The following is a 25,286-nucleotide window of genomic DNA, read 5'->3' as shown; positions in this document are numbered from 1 at the left end:
AAAACATAAGAGACTCTTAAATACAGAGAACAAACTGAGGTTTGCTGGAGGGGTTGTGGGGGCATGGGCTACATGGGTAAGGGGCATTAAGGAAGACACTTGTTGGGATGAGCACTGGGTGTTATAAGCAGGGGATGAATCACTGGAATTTACTCCTGAAATCATTATTGCAGTATATGCTAACTAACTTGGATGTAAATGAAAACCAAATAAATACATACATACAAACATACATACATACATACATACATACATATATAAAATGTAGAGATTGACAGAATGTCCTAAAAAAGATGATCCAATTAAAAAAAGACAAACACTTATGTTTTTATAATGATAAGTAGCTCATTTGGGGGTACTAATCAGGGAAAACTTAAAATGAGTCTGCCAATTTTTTTAATAAATTGTTCTAAAGTCATTTTTTGTTTCAGTACTCAAGAGGGAACAATTCTATTTTAAGAAAATTTTTACGAGAATTTGAAAATGGAATATATCAGGCCTATCAGGTTTTATTCTGGGATCCTAAAAACTATGTGTACTACAGGCAACTGAATAAATCCCCAAGAGAAAACTTTAGTTAGCATTTTTTAGATGTCCCATACACAGGTTAATAAAAAATTTCATATTAGACAGATACAGAGCTATATGTGAAAAATAAAACATTATCACAAAGTTTTAAAATTCTTAAACATGCTTTAAGAATGTTTATTATTCCATTTAAATATAATGTTCATTTACGTATTTCTTCATAATTTTCTTGGTAAAAAAATTACAATAAATACAAAGTAACAATGAGAAATATCACAGGAACAAACTCGTCCATTATTTTTTAAATCATCCTATAATACAACACTGGTGAGTTCTGAGAATATTCAATGGACAAGTTATCCTGTCATAGAGAATTGTTTGAATTTATGACTATTGGCGAGGGCCAATGGATTTACCAAAAAAGTTTTTCCTTAAGACATAAATGTCACTCAAATTGTTACCTAGACACTCGGCCCTGACACTCCTACTGTGGGAAGATACTCCAACAATTTAGGTATAATTTAGAAGACAAGGTTAGCAGGTATTTTTACCTGTCATAACCTGAAACTCCTTTCCTCTTCATCAAAATAAAGAGTGTTATAAACTTGCCCCCACAGTCACAATGGGAGTTGTGGAATTCTATAATTCTGGAAATAGGGTTTCTTCCTGAGTGATGCAGGATTTGCAGAATCACAAATTTAGGAAGTAGGTAGGTAGAAATGTTAGGGCGCAGGTTAGAAACAAGTAACCAGTGGTCTGGCTTACCACTGAAAACCCGAATTAAAACATAAAAAATATCACGTGAAGACTGAACACTGTATTCACACCAAGTATACAAATTTCAGGGTATCTACATTCAAAGATTGAACTGCACAACAGGAAAAGAGAAAGTGGCCGTGTCTTTACTGGGAATGAAAACAATACGTTATATTTCCTCATCAGCACTTTCCGTGACATTTTCTTTTAAATGGAGGGAAGATGCATGAAACGCATTGTTTGCATTAGCAACAAAGAGGATGCACATTCCAATGAAGGGATTTATTGGTGAAAATTCAGTTTACAAGCATGCATGAGACGTGCATTTAAAAGGAATTTAAGAAGGAATGTATTACATGTGAACCAGTCCTGATATTACTATTCTACTTTGCAAAATACCTAGAAAGTAATCAAACAGCAGTCCCGTTTAAATGCAGAATTTTAAATAAAGTTTACTTTCGTTATGGATAAAAACAAAAAAATGAATCACTTTGTAAATTTTGGTATGAGTCCTGCAATTATGTACTTTTTAGCTTTCCTTTCATTACTTAACCCACAAAATTAATTAGGATGTGGGAAATATAATGTCATATTTTAAATAATTCTTTAAAACATTTCCAGTGAAATTATTTTTACACATATTTATATTTAAAATAAAATAAAATATATAAACATTCCTTCATATACACATGAGCTTTTTCAAAAAGTGGAAGTGTCCTTTTCATATGTAAACATTTTTAAAGAAATATTTACAGGAGAATAATTTTTGCATCCAAAGGCAAAGATCTCCAACATCCCTCTTATTCAACAGATATTCTTCTCATTTTTTCAGCTAATTCGTTTCTTACTTCAATATGTTTTTCTAAATTTTGCACTTCATGTGGAAGGTTGATATCCCAAACAGACAAACAAGACTGTATCTCTACAAAGGAAAAAAATGAAATAATGGTTCAAAGATCTGCCATAAGGCCTTTTTATTTTATTTTATTTTATTTCAATTTTGTTCATTTATATTTAGTTGTCTTATACAAACATATACATAAATACAGCTATAAAAATTTACTAAATCACTGCCATTCATAAGAAACTACATTTGGAAAATGTTTGAAGTGTATTACAGAAACAACTACATTTCAAAAAGAGTGTGAACTTTTAATAATCTGATGTTTCACTTTCTGAAAGAAAGAGTTTTTTCAAACACTGTTCAAAATCGGAGCTCATATGGATATAGGTAAACTGTAAGGAAAAATAACCACGTTTAGTTTAAATTTGGGCTACTTCTCATTTTATAGTGGTTGATATTTCTACTTCATCTGAAAAAATACTACTCAACTACTAAAACTTAATTTTGAGAATTTATGTTTAAATTATTTACACTATAAAGAAGCTACCAATTTAAAATGCTTGAAGTATTATAGTATATGTTATATTTATTATAAATGTATAAAACACATAACATGTTATAATCATCAGTGTCATTGTACTGTGTTTGGACTACAGTATCTTATTAAACACTACCTTTTTGGTGTTGTGTGCCTTCAGTACTTTTCCGGATATACCCCAAAACCAGCATGACATTTTTAAGGCTTCCTTTAAAAAAAAATATATGAGTCTTCTGTTAAAACAATGTAATAAGATGAACTTTAAAAAGTCATTAGAAATTACCGTATAATTCTGCTTTTTAGGAGACACTTCAATTATACTGAATAAAATGCTCCAAGATCAGCAATTATTTAATGTTGGAAAATTTGTGGCCCATTCCTTGCTATAATTTTTATTAATTGTGTTAATCTGAGAAAATAATTTAACTTTTGAAAAATGGGTCTAATATTTATACACCCAGAGTTATAATATTAAATGAGATGTGTGTGAAACTGCTTTGGCATTAGTCAAATGTGAATCATTTGGATACAAAGTTGGATGGATGATACACTGATACTCTGTCACAGAACCATACGTTCTTCTCAAGTCACTCACTAATTTACTCAACAAATATTTGTCATACATCTTCTATACAGGAGGCAAGGCCCTGGGGAGTAAAGAAGTAAACAAACACATGCAGACTCAACCTACATGGAGTTTATATTCTAGTGAGGAGATTGACACTAATGAAAAAAAAAAAATCGTGACCAGGATGTATGCTATGCAAGGGAGATGTTATGAGAACTCCAAAGAGGGAAGTTTGACCTAATCAGTGTTCACTTCTGAAGGTTTTGACATATGAGTTACCATTTGGAAAAAAGAGTTAGTGTACCTTCTTGGCTTAATTAACTACAGAAATTAAATAAGCAAAGAATGAGCAGCACATGAAAAACATTGAGGCAGTGTGAAGCATGGTATCCCAGAGGGACTGAACATTCTCCAGATCAGAAAGCACTGGGAGCAATGTGATAAATGGCAGAGGCTACAAAGGTGAGGTGAAGCCACATTGTACCTGCCGCACCTGTGGATTATGTTTAAATTTATCTTTACTTTAAAAATCAATTAAACCACTGAAATTCCACATAATTTCAGTAATGAACAACGATTTGGGTACGAAAGTACAGACAAATTAAAGGACTTAACAACCTTGGTAGAATAAAAGTAGAGAGACAACCCACTATTGTTGTGAGATACAACGCTGGTATGCTGAGAGTCACCAATCACTCACAGCATCTAGTGTAACTCCTGTGCAATTTCAACATCCAGTCATAAAAAATGGGTGCGAGTAAGGAGTAACACTTGTCCCTCCTTAATATATTCCTGTAAAAGGAATTGACCATTTGCTTCACCTGTCAAACACACTAGGACTTATTTACTAAAGTTATATAAACTCTCGTTTTGCAGAACCTAATCCCATGTTATTTTGGTGATCAACTTTGTATATATGTTAATACTATTCTCTAAGCCTAATAATTAGTTAAAAGAAAAAAATGGAATGTATTTATGTAGAAAATATATTTCATGTGCTGTTATGATTTCTTCATACTTAAATAGAAAAGTAGGAGCAAGAAAAGACATAAAAGTCTGCATAAAACATCATGATTGTCAATACCTGCAGATTGTAGAGTTCAGCATATATTGTTACAAGCATATAAATTTGTTGATAGAATGAAAAACCAAATTTAAGAAGGGTAGGAAATTTAAATTGGTTAAAATAAGCATTTGCTTTAATACCTTTTGTTAAAAAGTTAAAAATACTCAGGGAGCCTGGGTGGCTCAGACAGTTAAGCCTATGACTCTTGATGTGGCTCAGGTCATGCATGATCTCACAGTTTGTGAGTGTGAGCATCTCACTGGGAATTTCTCTCTCTCTCTCTCTTGCTCTCTCTCTCTGCCCCTCCCCCACTCACTCTCTTTCTCCCCCACTCACTCTCTTTCTCTCTCTCTCAAAATAAATAAAGAAACATTACAAAAATATTTTTAAGTTAAAAATACTCAAAATTATCTATTTCCTCTTTTGCCTTAGATACAGAGAAAGTAGAACAGAGAATCGGTGCTCGGCTGCAATAATCTTCTCTAATGGGACTGAAAGCATCCATTCCCTCCATTTTTTAATGACCCTATTAAAATGTATCCCAGTTCTATGTTTCATGATGTGACCTTCTGAGACATGTCCAATGGCATTAGAGAGTGAGACTAAAATTAAAAATAAAAGCATATTTTTAAAGTCTTAGACAATATCACAAAAGATTGAAAGGAAAGAAACTTACCTAACTGTGCTGTCATCATGACTCTGACAGAATCACAAAAATTGTGAACTATACGTATAATTCGACGAGTTGAAAGATCAAGGAGTAAAACATGGCCTCCTCCAGTTCCTATCCAGAGGGCAGTGTTCTTCTGGAGGCAGAGAGTTTTCACTCTCCCAGAATAAGATATTTTGTGTTTTGATTCCGCATTTACTTTTACCATTTCCTCCCTAAAACCATAAAGTATGCATTAATAATTTTATCAACAATTAAGAGAAAAAGCAGATGTCTACACATGCACACTATATATAGCATTTTAAATTATGAATACATAATAGTATACATTATATATCATTAAAATTCTACAAAATGAGTGTTGCTAAATACAGAACATCAAAGTGGCTTCTCTCCTTGAAACATAAATTAACAAAGATAACACAGCCCCTTCAAGAAATTCTAAACTAAATAAAATGGATAAAATAAAGTGGCTCAGTTGGCTAAACGTCTGTCTCTTGATTTTGGCTCAGGTTTGCATCAGGCTCCACGCTGACAGAGTGGAGCCTGTTTGGGATTCTCTCTCTGCCTCTCTCTCTTCTCTCTCTCTCTCTCTCTCTCTCTCTCAAAATAAATATACAAACTTTAAAAATGGATATAATTTTTATAAATAATAAGCCTATATAACCCAGTGTAAAAGAAAAGAATAAATTTGCCCAATATAAATAGAAAAAGTTTCTTTCCATGAAGTCTAAAAGTTACAAAGGAAAATTAAATTTTAATCATTTACATGTAAAAGATATCAATACAAACCACTAAATGTTTCTCTGAGCCAATGAATAATTCATGACGAAAATGAGGTGTCCGGAAATAAAACAGTTCTAATACTTTTAGGACTTCAGGAAGTAAGGGAACCTTTACCAGGCAGAACTGTCAACACTTCAGAATGTCAATCTCCTTACCATCCAGAGAAAAATGAAAACATTCTGGGAAAGTCAACCTTGAAGTTTCACTTTATAGATATAGTGTGTAATCTAAATGTTCTCCAGAGAATAAAAAATCTATACATAAAAACAAGATAAAACAGGGGCACCTGGGTGGCTCAGTCGGTAAGCGTCCGACTTCAGCTCAGGTCATGATCTTGTGGTTGGTGAGTTCAGACTCCGTGCTGACAGCTCAGAGCCTGGAGCTTGCTTCAGATTCTGTGTCTCCCTCTCTCTCTACCCCTCCCCAAATAAGGTTGAGTGGTCCCCTTTCCCACCAGCAGCACACAAAAGATGTGCGTGATTTAAAGTCTGAGATGTGCTGGATTAGACTAAGAACTGGTTGTCAGTCTGGTGTCTTGATCCTTCATCCTTAAGCAGTTCGTGCATTGGTCAGTGCAGTAGGTTTCCCCCATTTTTTAAATTGTTTCGTGACTTTGTCTTTAGAACAAAGTATCCTTGGACCTGTAGTCTAATTACAAGTAGTAAACTTTGACATTGTAACACTACTAAATGTACAGTCAGCAAGGAATCCAGTATGATCACTTTCAATCACGTACTATTTTTTCATTGGTGAATATTCTTTGTAATATCTTGAAGAAACCATATATATCATGTTCCTATTTTTTTTTTTTTTTAGTTTTCCAAAATGAAACTACTTGCTAGATACCAAGAGATGGTGCTGAAAAGAATTAGCAATTTTGTTTCTGAGTTGTTTAGTGTTCTAGTTAGAGGTAGAAACAAAGTAAAATTAGGCATACTGCCTCTCTAAGTCTGAGGTATAAAAACGGCTCTAACAAGCACAAAATAAGAACCAATGACATTGTACCTATAGTGAACAATAATATGTTGTACACCTAAAAATTTGTTAAGAGGGTCAATTTCACACTGAGTTCTTTCCACAGTAAAATACAATTTAAAGAAAACAATTTACTTTAAAAAGTGCACACAGTCTATAAGTTCACAGAGTTTTTCAGTCTTCTTATCCCATACTTCCACAAATGGGCTATTTTTCTTAGCAACGTAGAGAGCCGTGTCCACCACCACTGCTATGATGTTGGAATCACTGAAAGCTGCATAAGAAAACCTAGAGGGACAAAAGAATGTCACTATTCTTCATTTCTTGCAAACAGATTGGCTAGCATAGGCCCTACCTTCATGGCAAACTTCTACTTAGCCTTTGATGTTTAACTTAAATGTCAGCTCCTCTGGAATACTTCCCTAACCTATCAAAATATACCAGTCATTCCCTTTCCCGCACTGATATACCTGTAACACTACAGACCTCATTAAGTATCAAATCGTATTCATTGATTAGTGTGTCCCTGACACTAGACTGCAAATGTGGTTTCTTAAGGACAAGGACCATGTCTTTTCAATATACCCACAATCCAGTAAAGAGTCACCATGGATAAGTACCTATCTATCTAGCAAATACAAGTGTGGATAGATAAGAACCTATCTAGAAAAAAATGCCTAGCTAACAAAGTAGGCAGTTTGTTAAGTAGACGGACAGAGGATGGATGGATGCAGAATGAACTAATAGAAGGAATGAACAACCAAGAAAAAGTAAAAATGGTTAAAGTTGCAATTCGACCAGATAAATGACATGAAAATGTCACACCGTTTAAAAGCCTTTAGTTTATTGTAGGGCAGGAAGATTTTTTTTTTCTTCCTCTTTCTTATTCTGGCAAGGGAGGCAAAAATATGTGCTGCCAGAGAGCCACTACATTCTAGACAATTTCTTTCTGAGTTTTTTTTGCTGTATATAAAAGAAGACAGTTCAAATTAGTATAAATATTACATAACATTTTAGAATTTATAAAATGCTTCTGTGCGTTCTCTCATTTGATCCTCAGTAACAATCTTACAAAATACTACAAACCTCCATGTCTGCAATGGGAGAAAGTTAACAAAGGCTAAATAACTTGCTCGAGGCCACATAACCAGCATGTCACAGAAGCAGGACTCGACAAGTCTCTGGAGGCCTGTGACTCCAGAGACCATATCATCTCTCACTACCCACCATGCCTCTGTCAGCGCGAACTGATGACAATGAGGAGGGTAATGAGGATGAAGCAGCATCTAATTAGCAATGAGGTATCTGCTTAGCCAGGGAGAGACGAAGGCAACAGGAGACACTTTTTGAGAAGAGAGCAAATACTTCCAAGTGTCTATGAAACCAGATCCTCGTCTCTTTCAGGTGATGAACAGCTTTGCAAGTGCCATGTTTATGGGTGTTCTCTCTAGTACAGCATTTATACTCCAAATCTTATGTGGAATTTTAGGGAGTTGATTCCCATGATCTCATAACATGCTCTATGAAATAAAAAAAAATTGGGGGCCTTTCTTTTTAAATATTTTCAGTTTTGGTTTTTTTTTTTTTAGGTTGATTAAAAGTGGAAATTACAGGGATGCCTGGGTGGCTCAGTTGGTTGGGCATCCGATGCTTGGTTTTAGCTCAGGTCATGATCTCACCATTGTGGGACTGGACTGAGCATGTAACCTACTTAAGATTCTCTCCCTCTGCCCCTCCACAGCTTGTGTGCATTCTCCCTCTCTCTCTCTCTCTCTCTCTCTCTCTCAAAAAATTAAAATTAATTAAAAAAATAAATGAATAAAAATGTGTTTTTTAAAAAAAGTGGAAATTACAGAATGAAAATGGATTTATCCATTTACCACACATTAGGAAACAAATCTGTGAATGAGAGAGAAAAACAAAAGTCCTCATCCATGAGAATTTACAATACATAGCAGTGTATCTGAACCCCAAAGACCTTAGAATCACATGAGAGCCTGAAAAGAAAAATACTGAAATCTGGGCCCCACCCATGATTAATTCATCTGATTTAATTGGTCTGGAGGTGAGTCCCAGGCATAATAGTATTTTCAGCTACCTCATGGTTTCTAAGTGGGGCCAATGCTGAGAACCAGTTAAGTTCAGTATTAAGAGAGCATTTTTGAAAATTCTTTTATAAAAATGTATGGCAGATGTTGTGAAGGGAACTAATAGCTGAACTGGAAGAACAAATCCAAGGCATCTAATCTGCACAGGAGGAATCAAAGACAACCCACTCAGAAGAAGCGACATTTGCACTAAAACGAGCAGGGAACATATTAGTCGTCCAGGAAAAAAAATCACAGTCACAGGTTGGGGGTGAAAGGGAGCAGGCTGTCTTTGAGAACTGAGATGGTTTCAGCTTGTCTAAAGCACAGGCAGCAAGGAGGCTGCAAAATACTAATCCAGAGAGGGAAGCAAGGACTAAATCCTACAGGGCCTGGTAGACTACCTTAAGAAATCTGAACTTCAAACAAAGGACAATGGGATGTGACTGAGGGTTTTAAGCAAGAGACTGACACCAGACTGAGTTGTTTTAGAAGAGCTCCTCTGTCTGCAATGTTGAGAACAGACTGAAGGAACACAATCAGAGGTTGAGAACTGGTTAAAAGATGCTGTTGTTAGTATGGTTACTGATGATGGATGGTAGCCTGGCCTGTGGGAGCAGTAGAAGGAAAGTGAGAAATGAAAGAATTTGAGTGTCAATTAGAAGAGTTAAATGGACAAAGGGAGTAAAAGATAAAGGAGTCAAGGATTACTCTCAAATTTAGGTTTTAGGTGATTAGATGGATATTGAGAAGCCAGGATATTCCCTGAGATGAGGATTTGTGACTCAAAGCTAATACTAATCACGAGTAATATTTATTGAGAGCTTACCAAGTGCTGGGCATTATGTTAGCTCCTTATGTTAATTTTCTTGTTTAGTCTTCCAAACATCCCTTTGAGGTACGATATATTACAATCCTCAGATTAGAGAAGACTGGATGTTTGAGTAGTTCTTGCCCAAGTTCACATAACCAACACACAGCAAAGCCAATATCTGAACTACAATTTATGCTGTTATCCACCAACCTACCCTGCTTCTCACTGAGGAATGTGGCTCTTATGAGAGCCAACTGCAATGATTTGGTTAAAACACAACTCTAAAAATTGAAAGAACAAATGGGGTCAAGGTTTCTGTTTTATTTTTGCTTGAAAGTGGTATCACTAACTTTGCTGTAGAAAGGGTATGTGTATAATTACCGAATCTAGAGATGACTTTATTCCTGAGGTGCATGTTTCCTACAATCAATACTTAATGCAAGTTATCTAAAGCACGTATGTAAAACCCACAGATGAAGTAAAATACTGACTTTATTACCTTTCAAAGTTATATTTAATTTGATACAGGGATAATGAAATTGTTAAAAATTGAGATTGACAAATACTACTAAGATCATCACGGCTTTTCATATTTTATCCCAAACGTGACTAGGCTGGGTGACATTTTTAATAGAAAAATTAATTATGCATTTTAAAAGATTTTTGCTTGGGTTGCAACATTATTAATATGATTATAAATAATAAACATGGGGGCACCTGGGTGGCTCAGTTGGTTAAGCGTCCGTCTTTTGATTTCAGCACAGGTCATGATCGCAGGGGTCATGAGATTGAGCCCCAAGTAGGGCTCCACGCTGGGTGTGAAGCCTGCTTAAGATTCTCTCTCTCCCTGCCCCTCCCCACTCTCTCTTTCTCTCTCTCTCTCAAAAAAAAAAAAAAAAAGAATAAATATGAATAAAGTAGCAAATTAATTGTATAGATAGAAATAACTTACAGCTGATTTGTCTTTGTCTCAATGAGCTTCTGAATGGTGAAATCATCAGAAAATGAGAAAAGTTTTGTGCCACATCCTCCCCACATAATGTTTTTTTCAGTTGAATTCATAGATTCACTCAAACACATCAGTGGAGTACTGACATTTCCTATATTTAGTATCTTCAAAGGAGCGGCTCCTTTACACTTTGCCAAGAAGAGAAACACATTCAATAAACTGAGTAGCTGCAGAATGAAACACTGTAAAATTTGCTGTGCTTTCTAAAAGCTACCATTCCATTTTAAATGGCTAGAGATCTTAAGATAAAAATTCAGGATACATTTTTCAAAGGATTTATGAAAACAGTATTCAAATTCAAGTGGTATGCAAAAACATTATCCTTATAACCAATCTCTTTACATTTCCATGCAAAAAATTTACAGCAAATAACCCAGGGGTTATACTCTACTTGTCTGTCTCTCATTAGTAATGTTTTTTGATAACAAGGAGTATAAAGGGTAGGATGTTGGATAAATAGATGGAACCACAAGATGAATGGATGGAAGGAGGAATAAATGCTTTATTGATAAATGAGAATCTGAAGAACAGAAAGTTAATTGATTTCCTCCAGGCTAAAGAAAAACTTGGCAAACCAGATTTAAAACTTAAGTTTTGTTTTTTTCCACAATATATTTATTAGGAATTATCACTTCATTTATATAAAAATAGAATTATTTTCATTCCTAACATTATAAATCAGACCTCATTTACCATTTTTATCCTTAGTTCATTTATATAAAATGTACAGCCAGTCCACATACATTTATAGAGGTTCTATTGTATGCAAGATTTAATGGGAAAAAAAGGTGAAAAGAGTATTTGTGATCTTTGCTCTTCTGGAGTTTATAATCACTTAGAAGGGGAGTGGGGATAAGCATACATAAAACAAAGAACTTAACATTTTTTTGATGTAGAATGGATTCAACATTTACCTTAACAGTTTTATCTTCAAAAATTGCTAAATTGCCATCAGCAGTTCCCACCAGAAGAAAGTTTTTTTGCTTGCTAAAAGAAAAAAATGTCAAAATTGTTATAAAAAGAATGCTTATATTGACCAAGATGGCCATAACGTTCCCCCTAGGTTGACTAAACTTTAGACAGATTTCTTCATGACTCTATGGGTGCCTGACCTCCCTTTTTTATAATTTGCTTATTTTTTTACAGCATTTACTTTAGAAAATTTACAACTGTAAATTCTTTCTCTGCACATTTGAGATGTAACTCCTCTCCCAGCCTGGTTTTACAACCTAGATATGTCTTTCTCAAGGAACTGGGAGCCTTCCTTTTGAAATGTAATCATCAAGAAAGGCTGGACCCCAGGGCACCTGGGTGGCTCAGTCGGTTAAGTGTCTGACTTCAGCTCAAGTCATGATCTGAGTTCATGAGTTCGAGCTCCACATTGGGCTCTATGCTGACAGCTCAGAGACTGGAGCCTGCTTCGGATTCTGTGTCTCCCTCTCTCTCTGCCCCTCCCCCATGTACACGCGCACGCACGTGCGCTCTCTCTCTGACCCTCTCTCAAAAATAAATAAACATTAAAAAAATTAAAACAAAAAAAGAAAAGCAGGGCCCCACCTCACAGTCTCCATGGGAGGGTAGAAGCCTAACTTCAGTGAGCAACAGTTAGCAAAGACAGATCAATTAATCACATGGAGCCCCCCACAATGACCTGCAGTATATTTCCACTAGCTCCATCAATATTAAAAACTCTCCCACCTTTTGTATCAGTAAAGTTGAGTTCAATCTCTGCCCCCTATTGGAATAATCTTAAATAAAGTCTTCCTTGCTTATTTAACACCATCTGATGAATGAATTTTTTCTCTGACAATACCCAAATAATTTCAACTCCAAAACTGCCAGTGGAGTTTATATTTCAGCTGCCAAAAACTTGAGTTTCACGGTTTTCTAATGTACTTATTTATTTTCCAGTATTGACTTAAACAGGAGAAATATATGGGGTATAATCTTAATGGCTCCTGGAAATCATCCTGCCCCAAGTATTATAACAATCAGCCTGTTACTCACATCTGAAATTCTGCCAGTTAGATAAATTCATTTGAAATGAGATCCCCGTAATCAAGAATGGTTGAGTCGTTTTCACCTATTAATAACTTACGAATTCATTTATTAGGTATTTTCCCAATTTGATAGTTAACTGACATGTTTTAAACCAATATGGAATAGGCTACTGATATTCAAAAAAAAGAATAAATGGAAAATTATCTCTGAAGAGGACTTACAAAGAAAAGTAACCTGATGTGAAGGGTGGTAATGAAATCGATCAGAGCTGTGGTAATACCAGCAGTAGGGCAGGTTGGCCTGAAGAAAAGGACTGACCTGTCTCATACTGCCTCAGCTTCATCTATAAGAATATCTTTGTGGCCTCCCACAATGCCCTTTAATATATGCATATTGATAGAAATATGTTAAAAATGAGCAGTCTTTGCTGAAGCAATCAAAGTTTTCCACACAATCAGTCACCTAAAAGGTATGGAACTTTCTCCAATGGTCAAATTCACTACCATACCTTTGCTTGGGAACGGAATTGCAATATAAGCAAGTTACAGAATCAGTCATCTTTTTAAGGGTATGTCTCTTTTTCCCATCTTCGGTACTGATGACCAGGAGCATGCCAGACTGTGTCCCACACACAATCCAGCTTTCCTTTTCAGCAGGAAGATGCACCAAAGCTAGGCACAGTATTCTGCTGTCAGTAACTTCCTGTTAAAAAAAGGAAAAAAAAAAAAACACTCTAATGAACTTGATTCTGGCTTAAGTGACTAGAATTTGAATAGAATAAAAACATCGTTATCCATACACTGAACTCTTTTTACTCTCTTGCTCTTAATTTTAAAAACAATGCCGATTTTATTTAACAAGTTAACTGGCAAACAACTTTGCCTATCTAAAATGCATCTAAAACTAAAATTAAAATTGAAAAATATTTTTCAGTATCCATATTTCTCACTCCACGAAAATAATGTGAGAGGATTGTTCAACCTTAAGAATAATGATTAGGCATAACATGTGTTTCACACCAACAACCACAATATTAGCTTATTTTTTAAGTCTAGAAATTTATCTTATCTCTGCTAATACAATTTGTTGACCCATCTTGTAGAGCAGTACCCGGATTTTCTCTTTCAGTCATGAGCACCAACCCCCAGCTGCTGTGAGTGCTGATTACTAACAGCTCAGAGTTGCACCCTCCACCACATAACTGCCCTCCACTGCTGGGAGCTGGCTTGGTCAGAAATGGCAGGCAGGCGTGGCCACACCCACCCTTGGGCAGACCGCAGCCAATGCCTGACTGCCATGTGGGAATGAAAGACTGGTGGCCTTGAGAGACCAATCTGTGTTGCTATCCACACCCCAGTCTCTCATGGCTGAAGACTGACAGCAGACTTCTTCAAAAACTACATTGTTGTGGAATTTCTTCCCCTGTTCTATTGGCTTCCTTCACTTCCTTAAAAGTTACTCTCTCCTTACATCACTTGTACAAGACTCTTTTGTCTTAAACTCTGTTTCTAGGGATCCTGACCGGAGACAAACATATACTATGATTTTAAAACAAAACAAAGACTATTTAATGTTATGTTAAATACTCTTGTTCCATCAGAAAACTAACCTAACAACACTCCTACATTGCTTTCATTTCACTTCTTTCTAAGTAACTTTTTAACTGATACATTCTTTAGCATAACCTGCAAAATAAATTTTCTAAAGTATTTGTAATTTAAAGAGTATTTTGATTTACCTCAGAAGTGTGTTTTTCCATATTTAGGTCAAGAAATGAGAGCTGTCCTTTGTCAGTGTGCCCACAGCCCAGCCAGATGCTTGCACTCTTGCTGTTATGATTTGTAGCAACCATGCATTCAACTATAAAGTTTTTAGGTATCGATATATGTCTCATCAGACAGATTAACTCAGCTGAATTCAAAATGTCAAAGACCTGAGAAAGTTTATAAACAACAAAACAATATGCATCAAGTTAACACATGTCCTCTTGAAAGATCATATTAGTGTGCACAACGTAGAACTGCATGTTATAACAAACTGTGATCTAATCCAAGCAACGAGATTAATAATCCAAACTACAGATAAAATTACATTAAAATAATACTTAGTTTTAGACTAGGCATAAAATATACTCTTTTGTATGTATGTTTTGTAACTTGAAAAAAGAGAAAATCCCAAAAGTGCCAACTGAACAGAAATGTAGTATAGACTGGAGCTATTCAACACTCAACTCTATACTGCAGAGCCACATCATGTTACAGATAAACACAGGCCACCCACAGAATAGACTTTCTGCCAGTTGCAGGGAAAAGAAATTTTGATCTTTGGTAATGAAATTCACAAATCAATTCTAGATTCTGTTTTCATGCTTTTCCTTGAAGCACTAAAGAACAAGAGAGACAGGGTGGGGGTGGGGAAGAGAACTGTAAGAAAACAGAACCAGGACTCGGGAGAGTGGCATTAGAGCCACGATACAGCCACTTGCCTTCCACTCATGAGATGCAGAGAAAGCTCCTTATTCTCTCAGTGTCTCATCTGACAAAGGTAAGGAGTTTACCCATCTTGTCTAATATATACTGTATTTAAAGATTAAGTGGGTAGGTCAAAGTCAAATACTATCATATACTACAAAAAAAAAAAAAAAACAAGGTGAAGTATTGTTGAAAATAAAAGGAGAATAGAGTAGGGGTGCCTGGATGGCTCAACTGGTTAAGTGTCTGACTCTTGGTTTTGGCTCAGGTCTGATCTCACAGTTTGGGGTCCACCTCGGGCTCTGTGCTGATAGTGTGGAAACTGCATGGGATTCTTTCTCTCCCTCTCTCTCTCTGCTTGTCAGCCAGTCACACTCTCTCTCTCAAAATAAATGAATGAACTTAAAAAGGAGTAAAGAATAAAATAATAATTAAGCTATGGAAATTTTACTGTGAAAAACAAATTAAAAATACAAGAAGTCTATGTGATGAATACCAGTTATAACCAAAATTTAAAGACAAGTAGACATACAAATGGCCAGCTCGTACATGAAAAAGTGCTCAACATCACTAATCATCAGAAATGCAAAACAAAACCACCATGAGATATCACTTCACACCTGTCAGAATGGCTACTATCAAAAAGACAAGAAAAAAGAAGGGCTAGCAAGGATGTGGAGAAAAAGGATTCCCTGTACACTGTTGGTGGGAATGTAAATTGCTGCAACCGCTATGGAAAACAGTATGCAATTTCTCAAAACATTATAAATAGAAAAACCATTCAACTTTTATTTCTGGGTATAAATTTAAAGCAAATGAAAGCATTTATGTTTAAAGGATATCTCCACCCCCATGTTCACTGCAGCATGATTCACAATAGCCACAACATGGAAACAACCTAAGTGTCCATCAATGGATGAACGGATAAAGAAAATAAGATATATATGTATATGTATATATGTATGTGTGTACCTATACACACAATGGAATATTATTCAGCCATTAAATAAGAAGGAAATTTTGCCATTTGCAATAGCATGGATGGACCTTGAGGGTATAATGTTAAGCAAAATACATCAGACAGAAAAGGCAGATACTGTACTGTATCACTTATATAAGTGGGACCTAAAAAAGAATAAAATAAAATAAACAAAACAAAGCTTCCAGATAAAGAAAATGGACTGGTGGTTGTGAAAGGCAGGGCATGGGAGTGGGTAAAATGGGCGAAGCAGGTCAAAAGGTACAAATTTCCAGTTATAAGACAGGGATGTAATGTATAGCATGGTGACTAATGTTAACAATATCACACAGAATATCTGAAAGTTGCTAAGAGAGTATATCTTAAGAGTTACTAACATAAGAAAAAAATTATAACTTTGAGGTAACGAATGTTAACTAAACTGACTGTGGTAATAATTTCAGAATACATACATGTATCAAATCGTCATGTTGTAAATCTAAAACTAACACAGTGTTTATGTCAATTATGTCTCAATAAAATTAGGAAGGGGAAGGTAGGGAAAGTAGCCAAGATAATGACATAATTCTTGATAAAATCAGCATATGTATTCAGCTATTTTTGAGTAGACATTTTAAAGCTGAACAAAAAATTTTCGGGGCGCCTGGGTGGCTCAGTCGGTTAAGCATCCGACTTTGGCTCAGGTCATGATCTTGCGCTCTGTGAGTTCGAGCCCTGCATCGGGCTCTGTGCTGACAGCTCAGAGCCTCGAGCCTGCTTTGGATTCTGTGTCTCCCTCTCTCTCTGGCCCTCCCCCAGTTCATGCTCTGTCTCTCTCTGTCTCAAAAATAAATAAACGTTAAAAAATTAAAGTTGAACAAAAGATTTTCAATAAATTATGATACCAAATCAAGAGCCCACAACATAAAGAGAGCTCTTATTTTGATCTATTAAAATCTTTTTCAGTTTAAAACACAATAAGGGGGCACCTGGATGGCTCAGTTGGTTAAGCATCCGACATCAGCTCAGGTCATGATCTTGCGGTCTGTGAGTTTGAGCCCCGCATTGGTCTCTGTGCTGACAGCTTAGAGCCTGGAGCCTGCTTCATATTCTGTGTCTCCCTCTCTCCCTGTCCCTCCCCACTCATGCTCTCTCTCTCTCTCAAAAATAAATAAACATTAAGACACAGTAAAAAATTTACTTCTGACAATATGGTGGGAAAGGTTATTTGGACAAACCACCCATCTAAAAGTAACTTAAAATACTAAGGAAATTATTTTTTAATCTCTTAAAAATATTAAAGATCTGACAACATCATAGGACTTATCAGGACAAAATATTAGTGAAAGAATCCAATGAAAGACAGAGAGGTCGACTGAAACTTAAAGCCAGATATTTCCTTAAAGGCATTTGTCTATTGAAGGCAAAACTGATGTGTGGTTTCTGATATCTTATCAGTCTGCAAGAAAGAAGTTTAAATCTACAGCATTCCCAAAGTGGAGTCCAATAAAAGCCTGTTCCCATAAATCTGGAACCCCAAAGGACTACATATTCAGAGTAAATGAGAACCAGAAATAAAGCCACCCCATGCTTCCACTTTCACTGGTATGAGGAAAGTTGCCTTTGACAAAGGGGGAGGAAGGAAAAGAACCCTGAGAAATTGTTATTCAAAAGCTTGTTCTCATGAACATTTGTAGACCAGATTCCCATCACCTAGGTAGTTCAAAAAAAAAAAAAATCTCAAACCAGGAACTGAGTTTAAAGCAATTTGCAGCAAGAAAATTAAGAAAAAAATGTGAAAGACCTGTATGCAAAATCATAAAACTTTATTGAAAGACAAGAAAACATAAATAGAAAGATAACCCACATTCAAGAATAGAAAAACTTAATGTAATGAAGATAAAATCCTCCCCAAATTGTCTGCAGATTCAATGCAAGGCCAATCCAAGTCACAATAGGTTTTTTCATAAAAGTTGACAAAGTGATTTTAAAATTTATATAGAAAAACTAAATCCAAGAAAGCTAAAGCATTCCTAGAGAAGAAAAATAAGTAGAGAAACGAGACTTATACAGTGACAGGAATTAACAGAGGATAGTATTAGAGGAAGAACATATAAGTTGACCAATGGAAGAGAACATCTGTGTGGATGTGTGAGTATCTGACATATTAAAGAGTAAAACTAGGGGGAAACGATCAACAGGAAAAAAAAGGAAGAAACTATTTAATAAATAAAGCTGGAAAATTTAGTTATCCATATGGAAAAAAACTGGATCCAGATAAAAATTTCAATTCCTAATGGGTTAAGAACTTAAATGCCAAAAGCAAAACAGTTTTTTTTTTCTTTTCAGAAAAAGAGCACATGAGCAGGGGAGAGGAGCAGAGGGAGAGACAGAGAATCCTAAGCAGGCACCACATTCAGCACAGAGCCTGACATAGGGCTCAGTCCCACAACACTAGGATCATGACCTGAGCCAAAATCAAGAGTTGGGATGCTTAACTGACTGAATCACCCAGGTGCCCCCAAAAGCAAAACTTTTAACCACTTTGAAGAAGCCATAGATAAATATTTGTGTGACTCTAGGAGAGATGAGGACGTCTTAAAACAGGACCTCATAATGGCAATAACCATTAAAAGGGTTGTTAAATTTATCTGTATTAAAATTAAGAAATTCTATTCATCAAGAGGCACCCTACAGGAAATAAAAAGACAAACTACAAATTCAGAAAAGAACTTTGAAGTATATATAACCAACGAGGGATTAGTATTTCTTTTTTTTTCTTTTACTTATTTTATTTCTATGCAAATAATCCCATAGAAAAATCGGCAAAATAATGAACAGGTATTTCCCAGAAGGGTAAATACATATATAACCAATGAATATATAAAGACATGGTCATCCTTAGTAGTATTTAGGAAAATGTAAATCAATACATAAGACAGTATAGTTGAAAAAATTAAGAACCCAGATAGCACTAAAATTTAGGGAGAATATATAGAGAAATGGCTACACTCACATCCAGGTAATAGAAGTGTTAAGCTGGTACAGCTTCTTCAGAAAATAATACGGATATTCATATATTCTATGATTCTGCAATTCAACTCAGGTATATACCACAAAGCAACTCTCATACATTCTGCACTAGAAAAGTACAACCATAGTCATAGCAGTACTGTTCATAATAACAAAAACCTGGAAACAATACCAATACCCATAGATATGACCATGGGTACATATACTGTTGATCATTCAAACAGTGGAATGGAACAGCAGTGTAAATAATCAATGGGTATGTTTAACAACCTCCATAAAGCTTACAAAATAAGGTTAGAAGAGCAACTGAAAATATCTTGGTAGATGACATGATTACAATTCCATTTTAACTAGAAGATGAATACAGGAAACTAAACTGGATAGCAAACATAAGGAAAAGAAAAGCAGGGATTATCTCCAAAGTTAGAAAGTGACTACATCTCTAGGGAAAGGAGAGTGATACAATCAGGAAGAAGCATATGGGGGCTTCCAGGGTGTTGGCAATGCTCTTTATTTTGTGCCATGGGTGGTGGGGAATATAGGAGTTTTGCATTATGACTGTTTTAAACTGTATGTGTATGTTTACTTATATATCTGAATATATATGTGAAGATTATATATGTGTATACATATATTGATGTTCTGTATAAAATATTGATAAATTTTGACTATAATCATACCTGGGCAGAAGTAGGCCTTTCTTGAGGATTTTCTTTCAAACACTTTTTAATTAACTTCTCCACCATAGGCCATGGGGCACAACCATATTCTTTAACTGGATCTAAAACATTCAAAAACATATCATGCTAGAACATTAAACAAATCAGAACAACTATTTCATTTCCTTTCATTGTGTATGAGAGGCCCAGACCACGCAAAGAAATACTCTGATCTCCATAATTCTATATTTATTATGGATCTACTTATATCACAAACTTAAAGATAATTTTTCTAGCCTTATCTCTACTAGAGACATCAAAAAAGACTTCCTGATTTTTTATTATATAAAAAAAGACACAAATACCAATTGAATAACAGATTTTCATTCCACACCTGCATTTCACAAATACTGTGAAAAAAAATTTTGTGCATATAATAATTAGACTTCTGTGGAATTACTTTTAATTTTAATACTTAAATTTGGCAAGCATTTAATCCTCATATACCTACAGTCAGTTTGTGCACATTTCTTTTTTATAAGAGGTATGCCGTTCTTCTGGTTGGTATAAACCACAGACCTGGGAATGGTCACTGGAAAGATAACTGGTAAAATAAGGGTGATGATCTAGATTGTGTTGAAAGTTTATCCAAATAATAATAAATTTTCTTTTAGTGGGCATCTTTAAAGGTCCCCCAAAAGGAGGTAGTTAAAGCTATATTCTCTGTACCTGGAACATAGCATACACTCAAAAATATTCCTTAAGTGAAAGAAAAAGTGGAAAATATGAAAAACAGCTACATATATTTAAAAGAGTATTTTGTAAGGGGAACTGAAGTAATAATTAAGGAATGAATGACAACATCCTAGAATTTCTTAAAAACATGAGACAACCATTCAAAATGAGATCTGATCTCACTAAACAATCATTTACTAATTCTTATTAATATTTACTACTAAAAATTATTATTATAAATAATTCAACCTTCCATTGCTGCATATAAATTATCTCCCTCCAAGAACATGAAAACACTCCAGGCTAAGGAGCACATAGTAACTCTTTATAAGAACAGAAATCACTAAGCATGGAGCTCCAACAGCAATTTCCTTTTCTGAATATTCTTCTAAATTTAATACCAAATACATTAATATGAATTTGGGGTATTTTTAAAAAGCCTGAAACTGCTATCTTTCTCATGTGATTTTTATTGTGTCACAGGAATTAAGAATATTCATGTGCTAAACAAAAAATCATCAGTTGTGAAATGAATTAAGTCTACAACCACAATTAAATAACTTGGAAAGAAAGTTGATATTAAAAATAATAATCTTTATTGCACATAAAATAACACTTACCAGGTAATTTCCCTTGTATTGCCAGTTCATCAAACTCATTTGGAAACTTCAAACCCTCTGCTATTCTACCTCCAGTTGTCAAGATGTCATAGAGTAGTAAGCCAAATGAATAAACATCAGCCTGCTGGTTATAAATAACATTTCCTCTTGCAACTTCAGGTGCACGAAACCCTGAAAGGAAGCAGATATATGAATAAATATGCCCATCCTGTTGGGATGAGCACTGGGTGTTGTATGGAAACCAATCTGACAATAAACTTCATATTAAAAAAAATATATATATATATGCCCAACACTAGAGCCCATACACCCAAGAAGGAATATTCTTAGGCATATATGCTGATGAAGAGTCAAGGAGATGAGCTCTATACCAGGCTATGTTCTCTTATAAGGAGACATGTAGCCAGTTAACAGCCCTGTGCTACATTTCACCTCAAGGTTGATCTTGAAAAATAATAAGGATAAACATCCAATAATGATTATTAAATCATGTTTCATAATTAAAGTAAGTCTAATAAGGGGAAAAAACCTATATCATTTTTCTCATTCCTAAAAATAACTATTCCCAGGAAAGTGTTGCAAACAAAGGAGGGGTCAGGAGGGACAAGATTTCTAGACTTCACTCCAAGTCACTTTAACCTGACTAAAGTCCAATGCCCTCATTATTTCCAGGGCTTGTGATTCAGCTCTTCCTACCCAATGGAAAAATAAAAATTAAACCATGACTAAAAAACAAATAAAAGCCCTCTCTCTCAGGTGCTGGTTCATTACTGAAACTCTTTTAAAGGTAAATAAAACCTCTCATTTCACAATAGAAATAAATTGTTTTTAAATTCTTCAAAAAAAGGTAATTTTAACATGATTCATAATAGTAAAAATATCAACAATTAATGAAATCCAACTATTTAAGGAAATTGGTTAAATGTGCACTATGCATTAACTTAAAAATCATTTTTAAGATGACACGTAGGACATAAATCCTAAAGGACAGAAATTTATCAAATATGTGAAAAAAATCAGCTGAGTTCATTTTCTTAGATATGATAATGGTATTGTGATTATGGAAACACACATCCTTATTCTAAGGAAATATATGTCAGTATTTTTAGGCATGGCAGCATGATGTCTGCAATTTAATTTCATGTCTCAAATTCATATACAAATAAAGTGAGAGAAAGAACAGTGTGGCATACAGTTAATAATCCATGTCAAGGGCATATAGGTGTATATTGTACTATACTTTCAGCTTTTCTGTAGACTTAAACATTTTCAAAATAAACAGTTTGCAAATATATCTGAATGTAATAATGATTATTATCCATGTGCTAATTATGGGTAGCTTTTATTTACCCATTTTTAATTTTTTATACTTCTAAATTTTCTATAATGAACATACAGGATTGTTACTGTAGTTTAAATATGTAGCCAGGGAAATAATGAACTCACAGCCTTCAAGAACGAAATGAATGAATTTGGAAAGAGTTCTGTTGGACAGAGAGTTCACCATCAAAAGATGAGAGGCCCAGCAGTCCTTCACCAGGCAGGAAGGACATGAAGAATCAGAAAGATGGGATGTCATTTTTGAGTTTGATAATCCCTATTGCACTAATCGTTAACATTCTCCAGGTAACATGTTGCCACACTTGTTCATGCTCTCTCTTTCTACACACATACACTCACCATTTTCCCATATATATAATATATATATTGATCAATCTGTCAATCGACCAATGGATAGATATAATATGTATTTTCTTAGAATAAGGAAATTTTCCTATATAGCCATAATTTCATACTCATACCCTAAACTCAAGAATTGTATAAGTAATTAAGACAGTTCTTAAAAAGATCCCTCATAAACTATACCTGTGACATCATGTAAGCATAATGTAAAATATGAATACCCAATTCATATTCCTATAGCACCTTACAGATAATTTCCTAAGTATTTCATTAGCTATGCACAAAAATCACCTGTGGTGGGCAGATGAGGACTTTCCATTTGACAAATAACATAAAAATGTTATGTGTTTTCCTAAGGCCACAAAGATAATGAATGGTAAATTCAAGAGTACTTAAATGAGCTGCTCACACATTAGCTAGTTCATTAAGAATATTTATGCTTACCTTTCTAGAATGTGAAAGGGATTTTAGAGGTTAAAATAAATCTCATCCAATTATTTATTATTCATTCAACACATTTTTGGGGTATCTATTATAGCAAGGTACCATTCAAAGACTATTAAAACATTCACTATATTTTGTCTCTTGGTAAATTTGCTGTTAGAAGCAGTAGGATTTGGAATCATGGGACCTTAGAGCAGAAAAACTCAAGGGTCACTTAATCTAAATTCTCATCCAAGGCACATCCTGTTGCAACCGTTTTTAGCCCTCTAGGCATCAATCCACAGATGTTAGAGCTGCACAGAGGGTTAGAATTTTTTTTCTTGGTGAGTCAGGGGATGCTAAGAAAGATAATTGTGAGGATATGGAAAGAAATATTGACTTCAACACGGAAATGATTTTAACCTTCTTATCTTCTTCCTTTCAAAATAAATATCTTCATTGACACAATTCCCACTGGGAGAACATAATCCTTATTTATATATTCAGGAGATACCTCAATTACAATATAAGGCACTTCTAAATGCTGCTTGAAATTCACCTGATGAATTCACAGTATCTTTAGAGAATTTAAAAGTAATAAACAACTGACTACAGTGGGACAGACCACCCCCATCATCCCTGTTCTTGGTGTAGCACCGATGAAACATGTCAGGAAAATCAGAATCCAAAAGGTAAAAGAAACAAAAGTTCTGTACCTCAAAGATTCAAACCCTACATTGGCATATGCCATAAACAAGGTTGAAGGAAAAACCCTACACTTGAAAATACCTGCAATATAAGAGAGGCAAAGAGTACACATGACTAAACGCAGATTGATGAATGGTAAGGACAATCGACAAATGGATAAAGACACAAAATCATATAGAACATGAAAGCAAAAATAGGTCCTATATAATAAAGATTGCTTAGCCTCAAGTGAAAAATAAGCAAATAAATGCTTTAAAAATAAAAACATTAAACATAACAAAAACATAAAACATTTTCATTTTTGGTTATGAATTTTATGAAGATTAAAAGGAGTAACAAACCCCGAATGGGAAATGAGAGCTCTAATTTGAGTATGAAGGGAATTTTAATTTACTAACTTTTCTATGAGGCAATTAATGTTTCAAAATTCAAAATATGCACACCAGCAATACCATGCGTAGGAATTTAATTTTAAAAAATTAGTTTCATAAATGGACAGGGGCACCTGGGTGGCTCAGTTGGTTAAACGGCCAACCCTTGATTTTGGCTCGGGTCATGATCTCTCAGTTTGTGGGATAGAGCCCCATGTTGGGCTGCATGCTGATGGTACAGAGCCTGCTTGGGATTCTCTCTTCCTCTCTCTCTCTCTCTGACCCTCCCCAGCTTGCATGTAATCTCTCTCTCTCAAAATAAATAAACTTTAAAAAATTATTTCTTATAAATGGACAATTTAAATTTACAATTATGCCAATTAAAGCACTGTCAATATATCAAAAAGTCAGAAAAAAATTTAAATATACATCAAGATGTGGTTAAGTAAGTAAATACTGTGCATACTAGCAATGAAATGCGACGCGACTGCTAAAACTGATGTTTGACACAGAAAGATGTCCATGAAATATTAATTAGAAAAAGAAAACTAAAGCAGAATTTACAATACAGCTATTAAAAACTTAAGCACAATCGAATCTAGATACAGATATATCTCTATCTTATGACAGTGGTAAGAATTATGTCTGCTAATTTATTAGAAACACGTATTTTGACCTCCTTAATAGCATTTTCTGCTTTCACCTTGTGCCCTTATGTTTTGTAAATCAAATATTACTTTAAAGTGACTTGGCCTGGGGCGCCTAGATGTCTCAGTCAGTTAAGTGTCAGACTCTTGGTTTCTGCTCAGGTCATGATCTTGTGGTTTGTGAGTTTGAGCCCCGCAAAGGGCTCTAGACTGACAATGTGGAGCCTGTTTAGGATTTTCTCTCTCTCTCTCCCTCTCTCCCTCTGCCCTTCCCATGCTCTCTGTCAGAGTAAATAAATAAAGTTTAAAAAAAAATAAAATGACTTGGCCTGAGAT

General features: G+C 34.9%; 1 protein-coding gene across 2 annotated transcripts in view; it reads right to left on the bottom strand.

The window, feature by feature from the left end:
* Positions 1-717: 717 nt before the first annotated feature.
* The window catches only part of LRRK2 (leucine rich repeat kinase 2), a 138,925-nt gene continuing 114,356 nt past the window's right edge, over positions 718-25,286 (bottom strand). For both annotated transcript variants that reach the window (XM_047866488.1, XM_047866489.1), the window contains 10 exons: positions 21,119-21,289; positions 19,785-19,885; positions 14,381-14,575; positions 13,151-13,344; positions 11,556-11,628; positions 10,585-10,769; positions 6,867-7,019; positions 4,977-5,185; positions 2,803-2,874; positions 718-2,206 (listed from right to left, as the gene is read on the bottom strand). In XM_047866488.1, the coding sequence (XP_047722444.1) occupies positions 2,085-2,206; positions 2,803-2,874; positions 4,977-5,185; positions 6,867-7,019; positions 10,585-10,769; positions 11,556-11,628; positions 13,151-13,344; positions 14,381-14,575; positions 19,785-19,885; positions 21,119-21,289 (1,475 nt within the window). In that variant the 3' untranslated portion in view covers positions 718-2,084. The remainder of the gene's footprint in view (positions 2,207-2,802; positions 2,875-4,976; positions 5,186-6,866; positions 7,020-10,584; positions 10,770-11,555; positions 11,629-13,150; positions 13,345-14,380; positions 14,576-19,784; positions 19,886-21,118; positions 21,290-25,286) is intronic.

Source organism: Prionailurus viverrinus, chromosome B4 (genome assembly GCF_022837055.1).
Source record: "Prionailurus viverrinus isolate Anna chromosome B4, UM_Priviv_1.0, whole genome shotgun sequence".
Taxonomy (NCBI): Eukaryota; Metazoa; Chordata; class Mammalia; order Carnivora; family Felidae; genus Prionailurus; species Prionailurus viverrinus.
The sequence above is the reverse complement of the archived record's forward strand: the minus strand, read 5'-3'. Positions and strand labels throughout refer to the sequence as shown.